At 42.9% G+C, this 15,339-nt stretch overlaps 1 protein-coding gene across 9 annotated transcripts in view; it reads right to left on the bottom strand.

The window, feature by feature from the left end:
* CADPS (calcium dependent secretion activator) overlaps positions 1 to 15,339 on the bottom strand; it is a 225,979-nt gene that overhangs the window by 35,105 nt on the left and 175,535 nt on the right. For 5 of the 9 annotated variants that reach the window (XM_075095783.1, XM_075095784.1, XM_075095785.1 and 2 more), the window contains 3 exons: positions 10,499 to 10,645; positions 7,237 to 7,392; positions 2,757 to 2,904 (listed from right to left, as the gene is read on the bottom strand). In XM_075095783.1, coding sequence (XP_074951884.1) covers positions 2,757 to 2,904; positions 7,237 to 7,392; positions 10,499 to 10,645 — 451 coding nt within the window. The remainder of the gene's footprint in view (positions 1 to 2,756; positions 2,905 to 7,236; positions 7,393 to 10,498; positions 10,646 to 15,339) is intronic. The other 4 variants (XM_075095787.1, XM_075095788.1, XM_075095790.1 and 1 more) reach the window with 1 other exon arrangement.

Raw genomic sequence — 15,339 nt, 5'->3', positions numbered from 1 at the left:
AAATAGAAACATACTAGACCAACTGAGAAACATTTAATACATACATTTATCCCCTTAGATGTATTAAAAATTCAGAGGAAAAATAAATATTTAAGATGGTAAAGTATGTTTACCAAATGTTTTAACAGCTGCCTTTAGAGACAAGGAAATGGAAATTAAATGATGGGTGTTTGTTTCACAGGGTAATGCTCGCAAAATGCATTCAAGTATCTGTTAAAGTCAGTGTAACTGAAGGTAGTCTTAAAGGGAAGGCCATTGGGGTGGGAGGGAAGCAGCAGGAGCGAGGTCAAATAACGTATTGAGAGAGTCTCTGCTCATGTACAGCTTGGACCATCAGAAAAATCAGAGGTTTGTTTCTAATCAAAAAGTCTTCTCAAGCCAGGTCTGGACAAACGCCCCTTCTGAGCACCACAGTGGGCAATTTGACCCCTTTTTGCTGCTTTTGAACTGTCTGCAAAGGGACCACGTATTTTAGGAGCCACGTGGCGGCTGTGGCACTGAGGGAGGGTCCCCTCAGCGAAGAGCATCTGACCCTCCCTCCCTGTCCATCCCTCCCTGGTGAGGCTGCAGGCAGCCATGCACCGGGCCAGGGGGACTCAATGATGCACAGACCTGGCTCCCCGAATTACAGACGAAGACACAGACTTGAAACGTGGTTTCTCATCCCTCTGCTGTCTATCTGACTGTATCATCATTTCTACCAGGGACTGGAAGAGGTGGGGTGGCATTTTGTCCTCCTCTCATGGGCTCTAACAACAGATCTATATCTTAACCTTTACCCCCCTGGCACAACCATCTCAGCGCACAGGTTTAGACAGCTTCAAGAAGAGGAGATGGAGGTAGCTGAAATACACAGTGGCATGAGCAAATGGAGGGGGAGGTAGAAGCACTCATTAAAAGGAAGAAAAGAGAAAGGGAGGGTGTGTAAAATTCTGCAGCCCTAAACGGTAACTTATGCACTGATAATTTACATCTGCTTTACAGGTCTATTAGTTCAGCTATCTGTTAAAAACCTCATGCTCCAGCAACTACTGCTTGCCACAGGAGCTAGGCTGTCTCTGAGATGCTGTACTAAACACCTTCTTAAAGCAGCACAGGCAGATTTGCAGAGCTAATCCCCGCTGCAGCTGGAAACAGCAAAGAAACAACTGTGCTGCCGCCCGCTCCCCTCTCACTTGCCATTTGACTCAGGCTGAATGTGCAACATGACTGATGCTCAAAATTTGGAGGAAACTGTGGCAAGCACAGAGCATCACAAGTTAGCTTGGAAAGATGCAGCGAGTCCCTGCTCACACTATATCCCGACGCAGCTGATGTTATCAGTCTTGAGCCATCTGAATACTTAACCTGACAAGTTTTATGAATGCAATGATCTTTCTCTGTCATGATATCGGAGTCTGCTTGATCTCCAAAATGTCCCTGTCTCCAGGGACTGTGCTAGTCCAGGATCAAACAAGGGTTTGATCCTGGTTTGCAGTGGGGAGCATCGCAACCATGGCCCTTCCTGGCTGATGGGATGCTGCCAGGGCAGATGTTGCAGCAGCTGCGGGCTGAGGGATTTGGGGAGATAAATGGGTATGAATACAGAACAGAAAATGGTACTGAAGTTCATGTCCAGGCTTGGACAACAAAAGCCCACTCAAGATCTGCCTCAGCTGACCTGGAGGACGAAGGAAGAACCTGATGATGAGCAGTTTGAAACCTCTATTGCAAGGTGACTGTCACGAATAAAATGTCATAACTGAAACACGTATAAGAAAAAGAAAAAGAACAGCTGGGTCTGATCCAAACACCGCTGACAACAGGGCAAGGATCCCTGGCGCAGCCAGTGTCCTTTGGAGCAAGTCCTCTCAGAGGAACAGGGTGAGGTAAACAACTAAAGAAAAAAAAAACAAACCCCAAACAACTTGCAAACTTGCAATGATTCACTGCATGGAAAGCTATAGCAAAAGGGCTTATCTAGGGAATGCTGACAGCAGCAGGATAGGACAGGTAGGACAGCCAAACAGTATTTGTGGATTTATTCTAGACTGGTATAGGAATATTTAATTGGACTTGAAGCCACTCTAGCAAAATGATCATCATGATGCATTTAATCTAACCCAATTTACCATGTCTTTCTAATTCATAGATCAATTCACAGAAACTTCAACCTGCCACTGTGGCTTCAGAAGAAAAAATATATCAGCAATTAATTAAAACACGTTTGTTGTCTGGCAACTTGAGTCATTAAGAACCGGGAAATTCAGGATCACCAAGCTTGATGATTATAGCCAGCACTCATGGAAGTTATAGCATCTGGAATTTCAATCCACTTTTAGAAGTTATCTGCTTTGGTGTTTTGGTTTTTGGTGTTTTTTTTTCCTTACAAGCGTCACAGCAACAACTTGGCACTTCCATTCTCCTTATGTTTGTCTACAGATAATAGCCATACACAGAAAGTGTGTTGCCACCACCTGGTTCCAAGGTGCAGTTAATGACTCAATATATATGGTTATCATGCATCAAGCAAGCTTAAGAGTTACTTTATGCACACCACAGTCCTTGCAAAAAGTCACTCCTAAGAGACAGGGATTCCAAATGTTTATATTAATTAGATTTATTTGAGAGCAACTCCCTGCATATTCATCTGCACACTCTATATGGAAGGCTAAATCCACAACTGATATAACACCTCTGAAACTAGCACAACAGGAGATAGGAAATTTCATGACATTGCCTTTAAAAGCTGTGAAGGGAAGAACCTGCAGTTTTACCTCTTGGCCCATTTCCATACTGCAAAGCTTTGTTGACTGAGCTTTGGCATCCACCATGACATTAAACATGGTGCATATTGATTGAGGGACTCGGAAATCTGTTGATCTGCTGGTTTTTTGCAGCTTTACTTCAAATGCAATCCTGGTTCTGTTAAGGAAAAGAGAAAAAGAAATTTCAGTTGTTTTTTAACATACAAAGCTAATAATGATGTGAAACAATACTGAGAAGAGTTCAACAAACCAGAAACCCAAATGCTGCTGGGAGTGTTACAGTGCAGTTATTACAAATGTGTTTTTAATAAAAATGGTTTTCCAGTTTAAAAGAAACCCACTTTCCAGAATACACACTGTTTATAAAATGTGCAATGGTTTTGGGGAAACCATGACTTTCTCATGCTTGATAAACAGTGTGATGATGTTACAAACAGCAGAGTCAATGTACCCCTATAATTTGGTTGCATTAGCTGATTTATAACCACAGACAAATCATAGAAATCATAGAATCATTAAGGTTGGAAAAGACCTCTAAGATCGTCAAGTCCAACCATCAACCCAACACCCCAGGCCTCCTAAACCATGTCCTGAAGTGCCACGACTACACAGTTTTTTGACACCTCTAGGGATGGTGACTCCACCACCTCTCTGGGAAGCCTGTTCCAATGCTTGACAACCCTTTCAGTGAAGAATTTTTTCCTAATATCCAATCTAAACCTCCCCTGGTGCAACTTGAGGCCATTTCCTCTTGTCCTATCACAAGTTACTTGGGAGAAGAGACCAACACCCACCTCGCTACAGCCTCCTTTCAAGCAGTTGTAGAGAGTGATAAGGTCTCCCCTCAGCCTCCTCTTCTCCAGACTAAACAACCCCAGTTCCCTTAGCTGCTCCTCATAAGACTTGTTCTCTAGACCCTTCACCAGCTTGTTGCCCTTCTCTGGACACGCTCCAGCAACTCAATGTCCTTCTTGTAGTGAGGGGCCCAAAACTGAACACAGGATTCAAGGTGCGGCCTCACCAGTGCCAAGTACAGGGGCACGATCACGTCCCTGTTCCTGCTGGCCACACTATTCCTGATACAAGCCAGGATGCCATTGGCCTTTTTGGCCACCTGGGCACGCTGCTGGCTCATGTTCAGCTGGCTGTCAACCAACACCCCCAGGGCCTTCTCTGCCAGGCAGCTCTCCCGCCACTCTTCCCCAAGCCTGTAGCGTTGCATGGGGTTGTTGTGACCCAAGTGCAGGACCCGGCACTTGGCCTTGTTAAATCTCATACAATTGACCTCGGCCCATCAATCCAGCCTCTCCAGATCAAATCAGCCTTCTTACCCTTGAGCAGATCAGCACTCCCGCCCAACTTGGTGTTGCCTGCAAACTTACTGAGGGTGCACTCGATCCCCTCATCCAGATCATTGATAAAGATATTAAACAAGACTGGCTCCAACACTGAGCCCTGGGGAACCCCACTTGTGACCTGCCACCAGCTGGATTTAGCTCCATTCACCACAACTCTCTGGGCTCGGCCGTCCAGCCAGTTTTTTACCCAGCGCAGAGCACGCCCATCCAAGCCATGAGCCGCCACCTTCTCTAGGAGGATGTTGTGGGAGACAGTGTCAAAGGCTTTGCCAAAGTCCAGGTAAACAACATCCACAGCCTTTCCCTCATCCACCAAGCAGGTCATCCTGTCATAGAAGGAGATCAGGCTGGTCAGGCAGGACCTGCCTTTCATGAAGCCATGCTGGCTGGGCCTAATCCCCTGGTTGTCCTGCACATGCCTGGTGAGCGCACTCAAGCTGGATGGCTCCATAACCTTCCCCTGTACAGAGGTCAGGCTGACAGGCTTGTAGTTCCCTGGATCCTCATTCTGGCCCTTCTTATAGATGGGCATCATATTGGCAACCCTCCAGTTGTCTGGGACCTCTCCTGTTAACCAGGACAATAGCAAGCCTGACACATTAAAGGAAGCTCCTGTTGCTCCATGATATCAACTACAAATAACAGAAGCTTGTTCATCACTTGACTGAAAGGACATTGCCAGATCATTGCATTTTTAGGTCTATGTGATATTATTTGCTTGCTGAAAGTTCCTAAGTGTCTCATAAGTTCATAGAAGTAGTTTCTCTGAAGCATACATACTCACTAGAATACGTCTGCAAGTTGTGCACAGGCGCAGTCGTGCACATATGAACACACACAGAGAGGCATCGTACGAGCCCACACCTCACTGCTCTCCCGAGGTTTCACTGAGCTCAGGTTTGACATCCCTGGCAGTTGCAAACCATGTTACACCAAGAGCTTTGTTGGGCTAAAGACTACGGATTTGATCCTGTGCTGTACTTTAAAATACCAAGGCATCTGTGACTCTAACATGGGGAATACTCTGCAGTACGGTGGGCTTTGCCTTGCCTTTCTTTGGAGCCCCTCTGCAGACTCCTGAGGTACTTCTCTAATTTAACCTAACACAGAACAATTATCACATCAGACAGAATCTGCCAACAAATTAACATAGGAGCTTCAATTTAGAAATAACAAATAATATTAGCTGCAGCTCAGGAATAACTCTGATCTTGAAAGATCCCCCAAGGGTTATTCAAATGAAAACTCATTTACAAATGTGAAACTCCCGTTCTTGGGATGAGATCTGAGCTGGTACATAGGTCCTCCTGCCCAGATTTATTAGTAAGACAGGCCTTCCTTGCAAGGGCTGCTTTCCTGACAGCCCCGAAATACAACCAAGTGTGGAAGGCGGGGTGGCTCCTCCATGGTATTCAACAGTTCAGAGACAGACGCGAAGAAAAATGTTGTGTCAAACTGAAATTGCTAAAGAAACCTTAGCCAGGCCCTGTTTGCAGGTGATATAAATAGGGAAGGCAGCATATTGGTTTACATCAGCAGTGGCATTTGAACTGATTTAATTACCAGTGCCAGATTTAGCCTGGACTCGGGGACTAGAATCTTGATAATTACTGAAAGGACCCAAAGTGACTGGGATTTTCCATCTCCTTGCAGAGATGAGCATGTTCCTACTTACTTATGCTCAGAACCATTATATATAGTCATACCATTACAAGCTGGGCCAGGTTTTTACAGAGGGGCAACATATTTGTAGAAAGGTTGAAGTAGTTGAGGAAAAAAACCTCAGCTGTCAGGCACACAAGCCCTTCTTCAGATGTACCTGGATATTTGCTGCTTTTTCCCACTTATCTCAGCTGAGCTAACCCGGTCTGATTTCTATACATCATCGCAGCTACAACTGCACTGCAGGTGTAGCAAAGGTGCCTTGATTCCAATTAAAAAAAAAAAAAAAGAGAGAAAATAAGTGTTTTACTGGTGGTGCTGGGGGTAGGGCAGAGAGCAGAGCTCCAGCACTGCCTTTGCCCCTAAAGAATGGTCCGACAACTGGAGGACAACTGAACCTTAGCATTCATGCCAGGCAAAGGACCAAAGACAAGCTGCTGCAATAAAGGGGGACTTGCTCAATGCCAAAGACATCACGACCATATTGCATTGGAAATGTACTGGGTTTTATTCCAGAGCAAGCCTTGAGCTGTCTGCCTTCCAGCGGGTGAGTCTCTTGCCTACATCTCAGGGACCGAACATGCCTTATCTTACGGTTACATTGCATATCCAGACTGTGAGGAATGTGCGAACAGTAAATGCCACGCTCACACTTGCAGAGTGGCCAGGCAATTGTGGTACAGAACAGCCACATCACACATTGCAGCTAATATTAGCATCTACCAGCTGTATTTGGCACCCATTTTTCCTTTGGTTTGTCTCTTTGTCTATTAATTTCTGCACAATGGAATTCAAAGTTCATTTCTTCCTCCTGCCTCATCACCTCTGATGCTATATAGACATAAATTACTGTGGAAAAGTTAGAAATGTAACATTTTTTTAAAAAATGACAGCTGCTAGTATGTTTAAAATTTTTTAAGGAAGCCTCTCTGTTTTGGATGATTTGCAGGTGAGTATCCTATAATGTGACTGATGATACAACAGCTTTTCTCGGTTGATGGCAGATGCGAAGCCTGTGTGCCAAGCTACACAAAGTCCCCTTTATGGGATCACTTTTTTGCTTGTTTTTTTCATGGATCTGTGTTTTTTAGGTGGGTGCTGTGATCTTACTTAGGGCTATGCCTTCAGCACTCAACCCTGCCAACACCAAATTGCATTTACAAAGACTTGACTTCATGTGTGGCACCGAAAAGGAGTAGCATCCCATAAAGCTAGAAAGAATGGGTGATTTATTGCCTTATTGCGAATATGCACCCTCCAGAGTCTCAACAGAGAAGCGCTTGCTTGAGAGAGTCAGCAATTCACAGCAGTAGGGTGGCTTTCCACCATACCCGTTCTGGGCAGGGGTGAGCTGTGGTCACTAATAAATGGCAGCTGAAGTGAAGCTTCGCTGATAATAATACAGAGAAAACCATTACATCCTGTGAGCTCCTATGAGAAACGTGGCTAGTTCGCTCAAGGGCACGTACCTTTTCACACAGGACTCAATCATGTCACTCGCCATAAGCTTCAAGCGTTGCTCCAAGTGTTTTCCAAACTCCTCCTCAGGCCAGTGCAAATCCCGAATGAAGGTCTGTAGGGCATCAAGTTTCCAGAACAGATCTTCTGAGGTGCCTGATCCATTGCTGGCAGGGCAAAACGAGAACAAAAGTCATAAGTGGCATCAGGCTCTTTGTAACCTGATGTGGAGACCATTCCTGCAACAAGTGTAGAGCAGACAGTAGTTTCATACACAGGACAACGCTGGCAATCTCCACCATCAGGATTTTGAGTTTTACCATACAGTTGCCTAATCTACCTTGCTGTCATCACCCACAAAACTTTCCAGACCAGATGAGTAAGACAACAGTATGAGTTACACATATTAACAGGAAGAATGTGTGTATGGTAAAAATCAGCCTTAGTTAATAACCACATTAACGTATGTGATTATTAAGAATTAAGGCCAGAAATTGTGGTAGAAAATCCTCAATCAATAATAACTGCCATACTAGACTGTATGCAGTTATTAAGATTTTGGGTTTCATGCAATTCTCCCCCCTCCGAATTATATCTTGAGTTTGCCTTGTCCCCCCAGTGAGGCCCCGTTTCCAGGTAAGGGACAGTGCTAACAAGTGGTGAGCGAGGACACGCTTTTATCTCTTGAACAGCTGAAAAAAAATCAGGGTAAGTCAATTGAGCTAAGGGCACTAGACATCTCACATCCTGGAGTTTTGGCAGGATTGACCGCTGCACCTTTTCACAGATCTGCCTCTTGCAAAGGCATCTAAAGGCCAACAAATTTCCATTTTTTTTTTTTAAATTATTTTGCAACGTCTTTGGTCTGTCACAAAACTCTGAATTTCTCCCCCATGCGTATATTCTCGTACCCACACCCCTGCCCAGATGGAAGTCTTTGGTCCTGCAGTGTGTAGCTACACCGGCTCTTTTCACAGTATAATTATATCTCAAACCACTTACAGAATAAAAATACAGAACTGGATTGCGCTCTGTTTATGCAGAGAAATTTATGCATCCGTAACCCTTTTCTCTCCCTCTCTCCTGCTTCCTCACTTTTTTTCAGAACAATTACCAAGGGAGCTTCAAGAGTTTCAACCCCCTCCTCGCATACCACTAATGCTAACACGATAATTTATAAGATATTTAACACACCATGCATTACCACTTGTGCTGACATCATCTATAGAAACAGATGAGGGAGGGTGTTTCTATTGTGACAGATGCCAGCTGCATTGAGTTAATGCTAGAGGAGATCAGAGCTAATGCACACACGGCTACTGCAAGGTGAGAACCGTAGTCCCAACATGCTAGAGGGGTCCTGTGGGGTCCTGTGCTAACAGAGTTAACGAGATAGAGAATGAATCGTCTTGGTTGTAGGAGAAACGTATCTGACACTAAGCAACAGGTAACATGTCCTTGATGGAGGGGAAGGGTGAGTAAAAGGAAACCAGGGAGATGAAAAGATAAAGAATCAGGCATTTCCTTTACCCAGGGGACCAGTTTGTACAACAGTCTCAAGTGCTCATCTACTGTCAGTTTTTAGTTTCACCTGGTTCAAACCTGTGCTTGCGTATAAATAAGCTTTACAGTCTAAACTCAGTTTTGGAACTGTATGAATTTATGGTTTAAATAATTAAATACATGTAAGTACAATAGTTGGTATTTACTACAGCACCATTATGATACCCATTTGGTCGTAAAATGTTTAAAGTATTATTCTTGGCCTTTTTCTCACTTTTGATTAGGGCTCCGTGCAAGTAAATAATATAGTATATTAATTTCCAAGATGCACTGTTAATATTTTGCTTGTGAGCACTGCAATTACTCTAATCATGCAGGTAGCTTGCAGTGTACCATTGTTGCTCAACGTTTTCAGAGGGATTATCCAATTTTCTGTCATGACATGATTCTTATCTTTTCAAGGGCAATACCACAAAGCATGCACAGAGAAAGATTAAAACTTCCAAGTACTCTTTACAGACAACTGCCTAAGCTAGCCTTTAATATAGCTATCTTAGCATGAATATGAGTTGTATAGCTTTGAAACAAAAACAACCGTGTTAATATCTAAAAAGTTTTAAAAACCTATTAAAAATTAAGCATCAGTGTTTGTTTTACTTCTGGTTCATTACCACTGCTCTGCAATAAAGCCTGCATGAGGCTAATGGCAGAGGCATTTTGGTGGACTCCAGGTGTAGATGTAATCAAGGGTGTTTAGGTAACAGTGATGGGGGTAGTTTTGGGGGGCTTCTTCCGTTTTGTCTTTTAGGTGAGAAGGTAGGGAAAAGGCAACACATCTGTGTAGTGCTGGCTGAGATCACCCCATGCCAACCCTAAATAACCCTCTAGGAATTTGGATGGAGACTGGCGAGATCACAGTTCCCGTGCTAGGACATCCTGGGAGATGAGCTACCTCAAATGCCAAGATTTGGGTTGAGCCCACTGTGCAGCACCCTCCACACTGCTTGGTGGCTGGGACATTTACGGGAAATCTGCTATAAAAACAGAAGTTGCCTAATGTGTGCTCAGGATTTGCAGTAACATACCCTGGAACACTCAGGCAGGGACCTGTGAGCACAAGGCTCCTGCAGATTGACTGTTTTGACACTATGCCCAATTTTTCAGGCCATAATCTAAAGTTCATATTGGAAATATCTCTCTTTAGTTGGTCATGGCATTATTCAGGCTGTAGTGATAGCTATGGAGATTTAATTGCTCTCTGGGACCTCCCCCAACACGAATACGGATTGTTGCAGGGTGTTCCTCTCTCTGTTTCATCAAAATCAAGACAAAAATTATTACCTGGGAAATGCAGAGCTTCCATTAAATAAAAGGCACTTTTAGATCTACATCTGGTCCACAGAAATTGGTTGACTGCATTGAAATTGATTCACCTTCTCTTTTGGACAAAAGTCTTTGCTGAGACACATAAGATCACATTATAAGCTCTGTGGTTCGTATGTTCAGATCATGTCCCATTGTCGACAGCTATTTTGTAAAGCAAGATACTTGCTCAAACTCTCAGTGGGAGTAAGACAACTTTTCAAGATTTATACAAAAAAAAACCCTCAAAATACACATGCCAGAAATTCACTAGTGTCTCATTCAGAAAATGTCTAATTAACTGTATCACTCTTTAAAGTTTTATATAATGCACAGAAACAAACAATACATATCCATGCCAAGATTACTTTAAATTTAAATGAGATCTAATTTGAACTGAATACACACTCAGAATCATAAATAGCAGCCATCCATGACGGTGCAGAAAAGCTAGGCATTTGTGGGATGCCTAGTGGGATGTTAACTGGTAGATTTGGTACTTTAGGGAGATTCACATTTGGTAGATTCACATTGGGCAGATTACTTGTTAAACTCCTGTGGAAGAAACAGACAGAAAGAAAAAATACCATAACAGTGACAATGCAGATGTAGCAGAAGCACGTGACACTCATAAACAAATCTGCAAAGTTCACAGCACGACGACAGTTAAAAAACTAAAGCAAAACATTTCAGAAAGAAGCATGAGTATGGAAGCTTAAGGGTACTGGGTTTGCAGTCTGTGATAAAAAGCAAGTTACTGGAAAAAAAAAAAAGAATGAAAAGAAGAATCACAAAGTAGCAAATCAACAGCAGTACTCAAACACCCACAGAAAATAACTCCACCTTCAAGTCCTGATACCATTTCAGAGTGCAGAGAGCAGCGTTTCCTCGGAAAAATCTCTCTCGTAAGGAAGTGAGTCTCAGTCTTTACACACTCAGTTAGGCTGGATGAAAAAGCTAAACTAAGAGATCTACTAGAGAATTAGGATTCAAAATAATAAACAAAGAGTCAGAAATTCCAGCCCTGCAGGTGTCCATAAGAGTTCTTCTTGTACCAAATTCAATGGAGTCGGGATTTCACTCCAAAACCTCTCTGCTTATTTTATACTCTACAAATAACAAAAAATGTGCTGATCTGGAGCAATGAAATGGTGAACCGCAAGGTTCTTTGTCAGTGAAGACTCATGGCTTGATCCTGCCCTTGCATTCCTGCGTGTGGAGAAAATGTGTCCCGCAGGTTGCCCAGCTCTACATACGTGCGCTGCGAATGAATCGCACTTAATAAACCCAGGACTGGTATGTGAATATTTCTTGGCTGGAAATGGACCATGGGGTGATTAAGACATTCAAAGGTTAATTTATGAAGCATGTGTACTTGGGCATCATGACTTCAGTAAATATTTTCAGACATGCAACTTACGCAAATACAGATTTTTTAAAAGTGGGCTGGCGTATTAATTCAATGCGATGTACTCTCCTGAAACGATGTGCGGTGTAACGGCATTGCATGCCTGAAGTTTGCAAATCACCCTGATGTATTTCAGTGTGCTAGGTCTTTTGACGTTATAGTTGGTCTAATTCTGTTTTAATGAGTGTCTCATCATGGTTATCTTTTACATGCAAAATAAAAATGTCATGGGATTTGGGAATCAGCAAAAGACAGAGCTCAATTACCCAACTTCCATGCTTCCCGGCTGTCAGCAAAGCAGCCAGTTTCAGAGGTATATCTTGCTTCTGCCGTAATCCAGTAATGCTGTATGGCACACTGGGGCACAATCCATAGATGGCTTTACAGTCCCATTTGAGGAAAAAAACCAGATATGCTTTGACACCGTTTTCACCGGGTCATTATTTGGGCTCAGTGAAAATGGAATCAGGACTTCAGGATTTCGGCTTCACCCTGCACTGCTGAAGCTACAGGGAGCTCTTCTATTGATGTGCACAGACACAGCTTCAGCATTCACACTTCCCTGCTCTCAGTGACCGCACCAGGACATGCCACCTTAGGAGGTCTCTCCCATTCCCCTGGATTAAATTAGTTACTGTACGGGCAGCCTTATCTGGACTCTTGGAAAACTATCAAACTATACACTATGTATTTCAAGGCATATTAAAATCTTAGCAACTTCCTTGAGTCATATTTTGAACTCCATTTCTTACTGCAAGTAAGACTTTATCCTCATTCTCCCTTTGTGAATAAAATCCCTTGTTGGGAAGGAAACCCACAATGCAAAGACTTTTTCTAGTGGACAAAAAAAGTATGTTCTTGCTTTCTTTTGCTCCTGTGATTCTTAGTAGATTTGACTTTGTGCTATTTGCTTGTTCTCTTTGTTAGGCAGTAAGCAGATATGAGAATTTACTAACGTAACAAAGCTGTCCATTGTTTCCATTCATACTGTGTCTGCTATTAAGATGATGTGATTATTGAATGAGACACAGACTCCATAGTGATTGAGAGAGTGTTAAATCTTCAGAAATGGCAGTGCATGTGGTTAGATACTGATATGGAATAAATAAAGAAATAGCAAGAGGTGGACAACATATAAATGTATAAGGAAAAGCAACTTAAATAACTTAGCCAGATGGTAAATACATAAATCAGAGGACCTTTGGTTTTAATATTAAAATTCAAGAAGTGACAGTGTTATATTAATAAAAACACTGTATTAATAAAATATGACTTCTAGAGTAAACAGTATACTATATTCACACGGAAACATATTTCTTTTATACAACACATTATTTTGCTGATGCAAGGATATGTTGCAAGAATAAGTTAGTACTCTTAAAACAAAACAAAACAGCAAAATAATGGAGTATATTATGTTAACATACAGTAACTAATTTTAAATATATTCTCCTGAATTGACATGCACGGTTTTGCAGGTTCAACCGATCTAATTATCTGACTAACAGTTGCAGTGAGACCTGTAAAAAATGATTAATATTACCAACAAATGTTCCAGCCTGCAGTTGCTCAGACCATAAAACTACAGGTCCAAGATGAGAAACTGTTTCTAGAAGCCAGCCGTGCCTATTTAATATAGATGGCTAAAAATAACCTCAGCCATCAGGCAGGGAATGTGGGCATTTGCATCAACAAGATGAGGGCTGTCTGATTTAAGGCGACTCAGCTTCAGGACTGGATCCTGATACGTTTGATAAAAGACACACACTCTGGAGCTGTACTGCTTGTTTTCTTGGCTGCTTCTGATTCACCCCCGTTTGTGTCTGGTAGCTGTGTAAATGGCTTTCACCTGTACTGTCTGCTGGGAAATTCTCAGTGCAAACAGACTGGCAACATACCCCTGGACAACATCCCAACGCTCACGCTCTACTGTAGCACTGATCACAGAAAACAAGTCCAAGTGCACAGGGGCTGCTCCTGTAGAGCTGCCCTAATACCAAAAGGAGGGCAGAAAATCACAGTATTTTTACAGAGTTGTCTCCTGGCTTCAGAACAGAGCTAAATGAGAGCCTTGTCCATACTTAAACACTCAGTTCCTATGGGATGCCTGAAATGATTTAGTGATGGAAGATGCAAACGCCTGTCTCTTCCATCACTGTAAATGCTTACAACCTTACTGCCTAGGCTGAGCAAATGCTTAAGAGCAAATCTTTTCACAAAAGCCTTGATGTGAAGCAAAGAGCTTGACAGTGAAGTAGGCAGTCAAATCTGTGCTCTTCCTCTGACTGACACCCAGAATAGTAACAAAAATACTCATTTTCACTACAACGGTGCTTCTTTTAAGGGGAAACATTTTCACTAGCATTTTGTAGTAGTACAACCTTATAAAATGATTAGTACAATCATACTGTTAAAGTTCTTAGGTTTATATTAATGATACATTTATAAATAGTTTGCAAAGGGTTAGCGAGCAATTAATAGATACTAAAGCCAGGACTACAGTGCAGTAGAGACAGCCATAGGTCAATGAATAACGTCCTATTCAAGTGATTGAAACTGGTTGTCATTGCACCGGCTTTAGCATTTGCTCAAAAAGATCTTTCAACACAGACACACGCACAGAGACGCACACACACAAGTACGTGTCTGCTGGGTGCAAGATAAATCAGCGTTCTCTGAGAAGCTAGCGTGAAAAAAAGCCCATTGCAAACCCTACTTTTCCAAGACCTCTCAACTCACCAAAGAACAGACCTACTCTGTATCCTCCGTATTTGGATGACTGTGCGAAGGACAAGTGTTCCACATGTCTCTGCGTGGATTCATACAAGCACACCAGCTGCTCTAGCTATAGGGCACGGACCCCCTGCAAATTCAGCAGCTCCGCAGAGGCAGATTACATAGCCCTCACGAGCACATTACATCGATGCTTTTTCCCCCCATGTTTTCAATACTTAACAGTATCTCTCTCACTGTTTGTGATTTCTATACCTAACTCCTTGTAGCATAAGGTGCAGAGTATTCAGCAATGAAAATAGAAGAAATACATGCTTGCAAACTGCCATCTGGTCAGGTTATGGAGGGCTACATATTTCAGCCTTGATTGCAAGCACGAGCATAGAGAAACCCTTTCAAAAAACTCTGTGCTATGGAATAATTTCTTGGTTAACAGGAGGTAATGAGATTTCCTTCTCACGATTCACTGTAGAGATCCAAAGCAGGACAGCAGTAAGCTTGGTGGAACGGACAGCCACGATGATCTACCTTTTCTGGCCAACCTGAAGGCCTTTCCTCAAAGCAGAGGAAAGCCATGGAAAAACATACTACAGAGTTCCCAATTCCCAAAAAGCTGGAGGTGGCAATGGAAAGCCATGACTTGGATGGGAATTGGCTGGTCCAAACTGAGAATCAACAGGCAAAAATTCAACCGTGCTGCAGTATGGACATATTGGGGGAGAAGGAGGTAGATACACGAGGGCAAATCAAAATAAGTCTCTGACCTGAGTTTTTCTGCAAGTTCACTGTCGATCAGACAAAGAGGAGCAGGTGGTCTGCCCAGGAGGCAAAAGATGAAGATGCCTTAACATTTAGTTCTGAACAGCGCATCCAAAGTGCCATCAGATCCTAGGAACGACATCCCTCTTTTCCCTTACACAGTACGTGCCACCCTCTGTGCGTTCGCTGGTATCTTCCTTCGCTGGGTCACATCACGTTAAGCCAGCATTTGCAACTCGTACTTTTGTGTGCGAGACACAAGAATGAAATACCAACTAGTGAAAAAAAGACAACCTGGAGTGCATCTTTTCACCAGATGGACACAAGCTTCTTGTGAAAAGCACCCACT

Source organism: Phalacrocorax aristotelis, chromosome 6 (assembly GCF_949628215.1).
Source record: "Phalacrocorax aristotelis chromosome 6, bGulAri2.1, whole genome shotgun sequence".
NCBI classification, from domain to species: Eukaryota; Metazoa; Chordata; class Aves; order Suliformes; family Phalacrocoracidae; genus Phalacrocorax; species Phalacrocorax aristotelis.
This window is presented reverse-complemented; position numbering and strand designations above follow the sequence as displayed.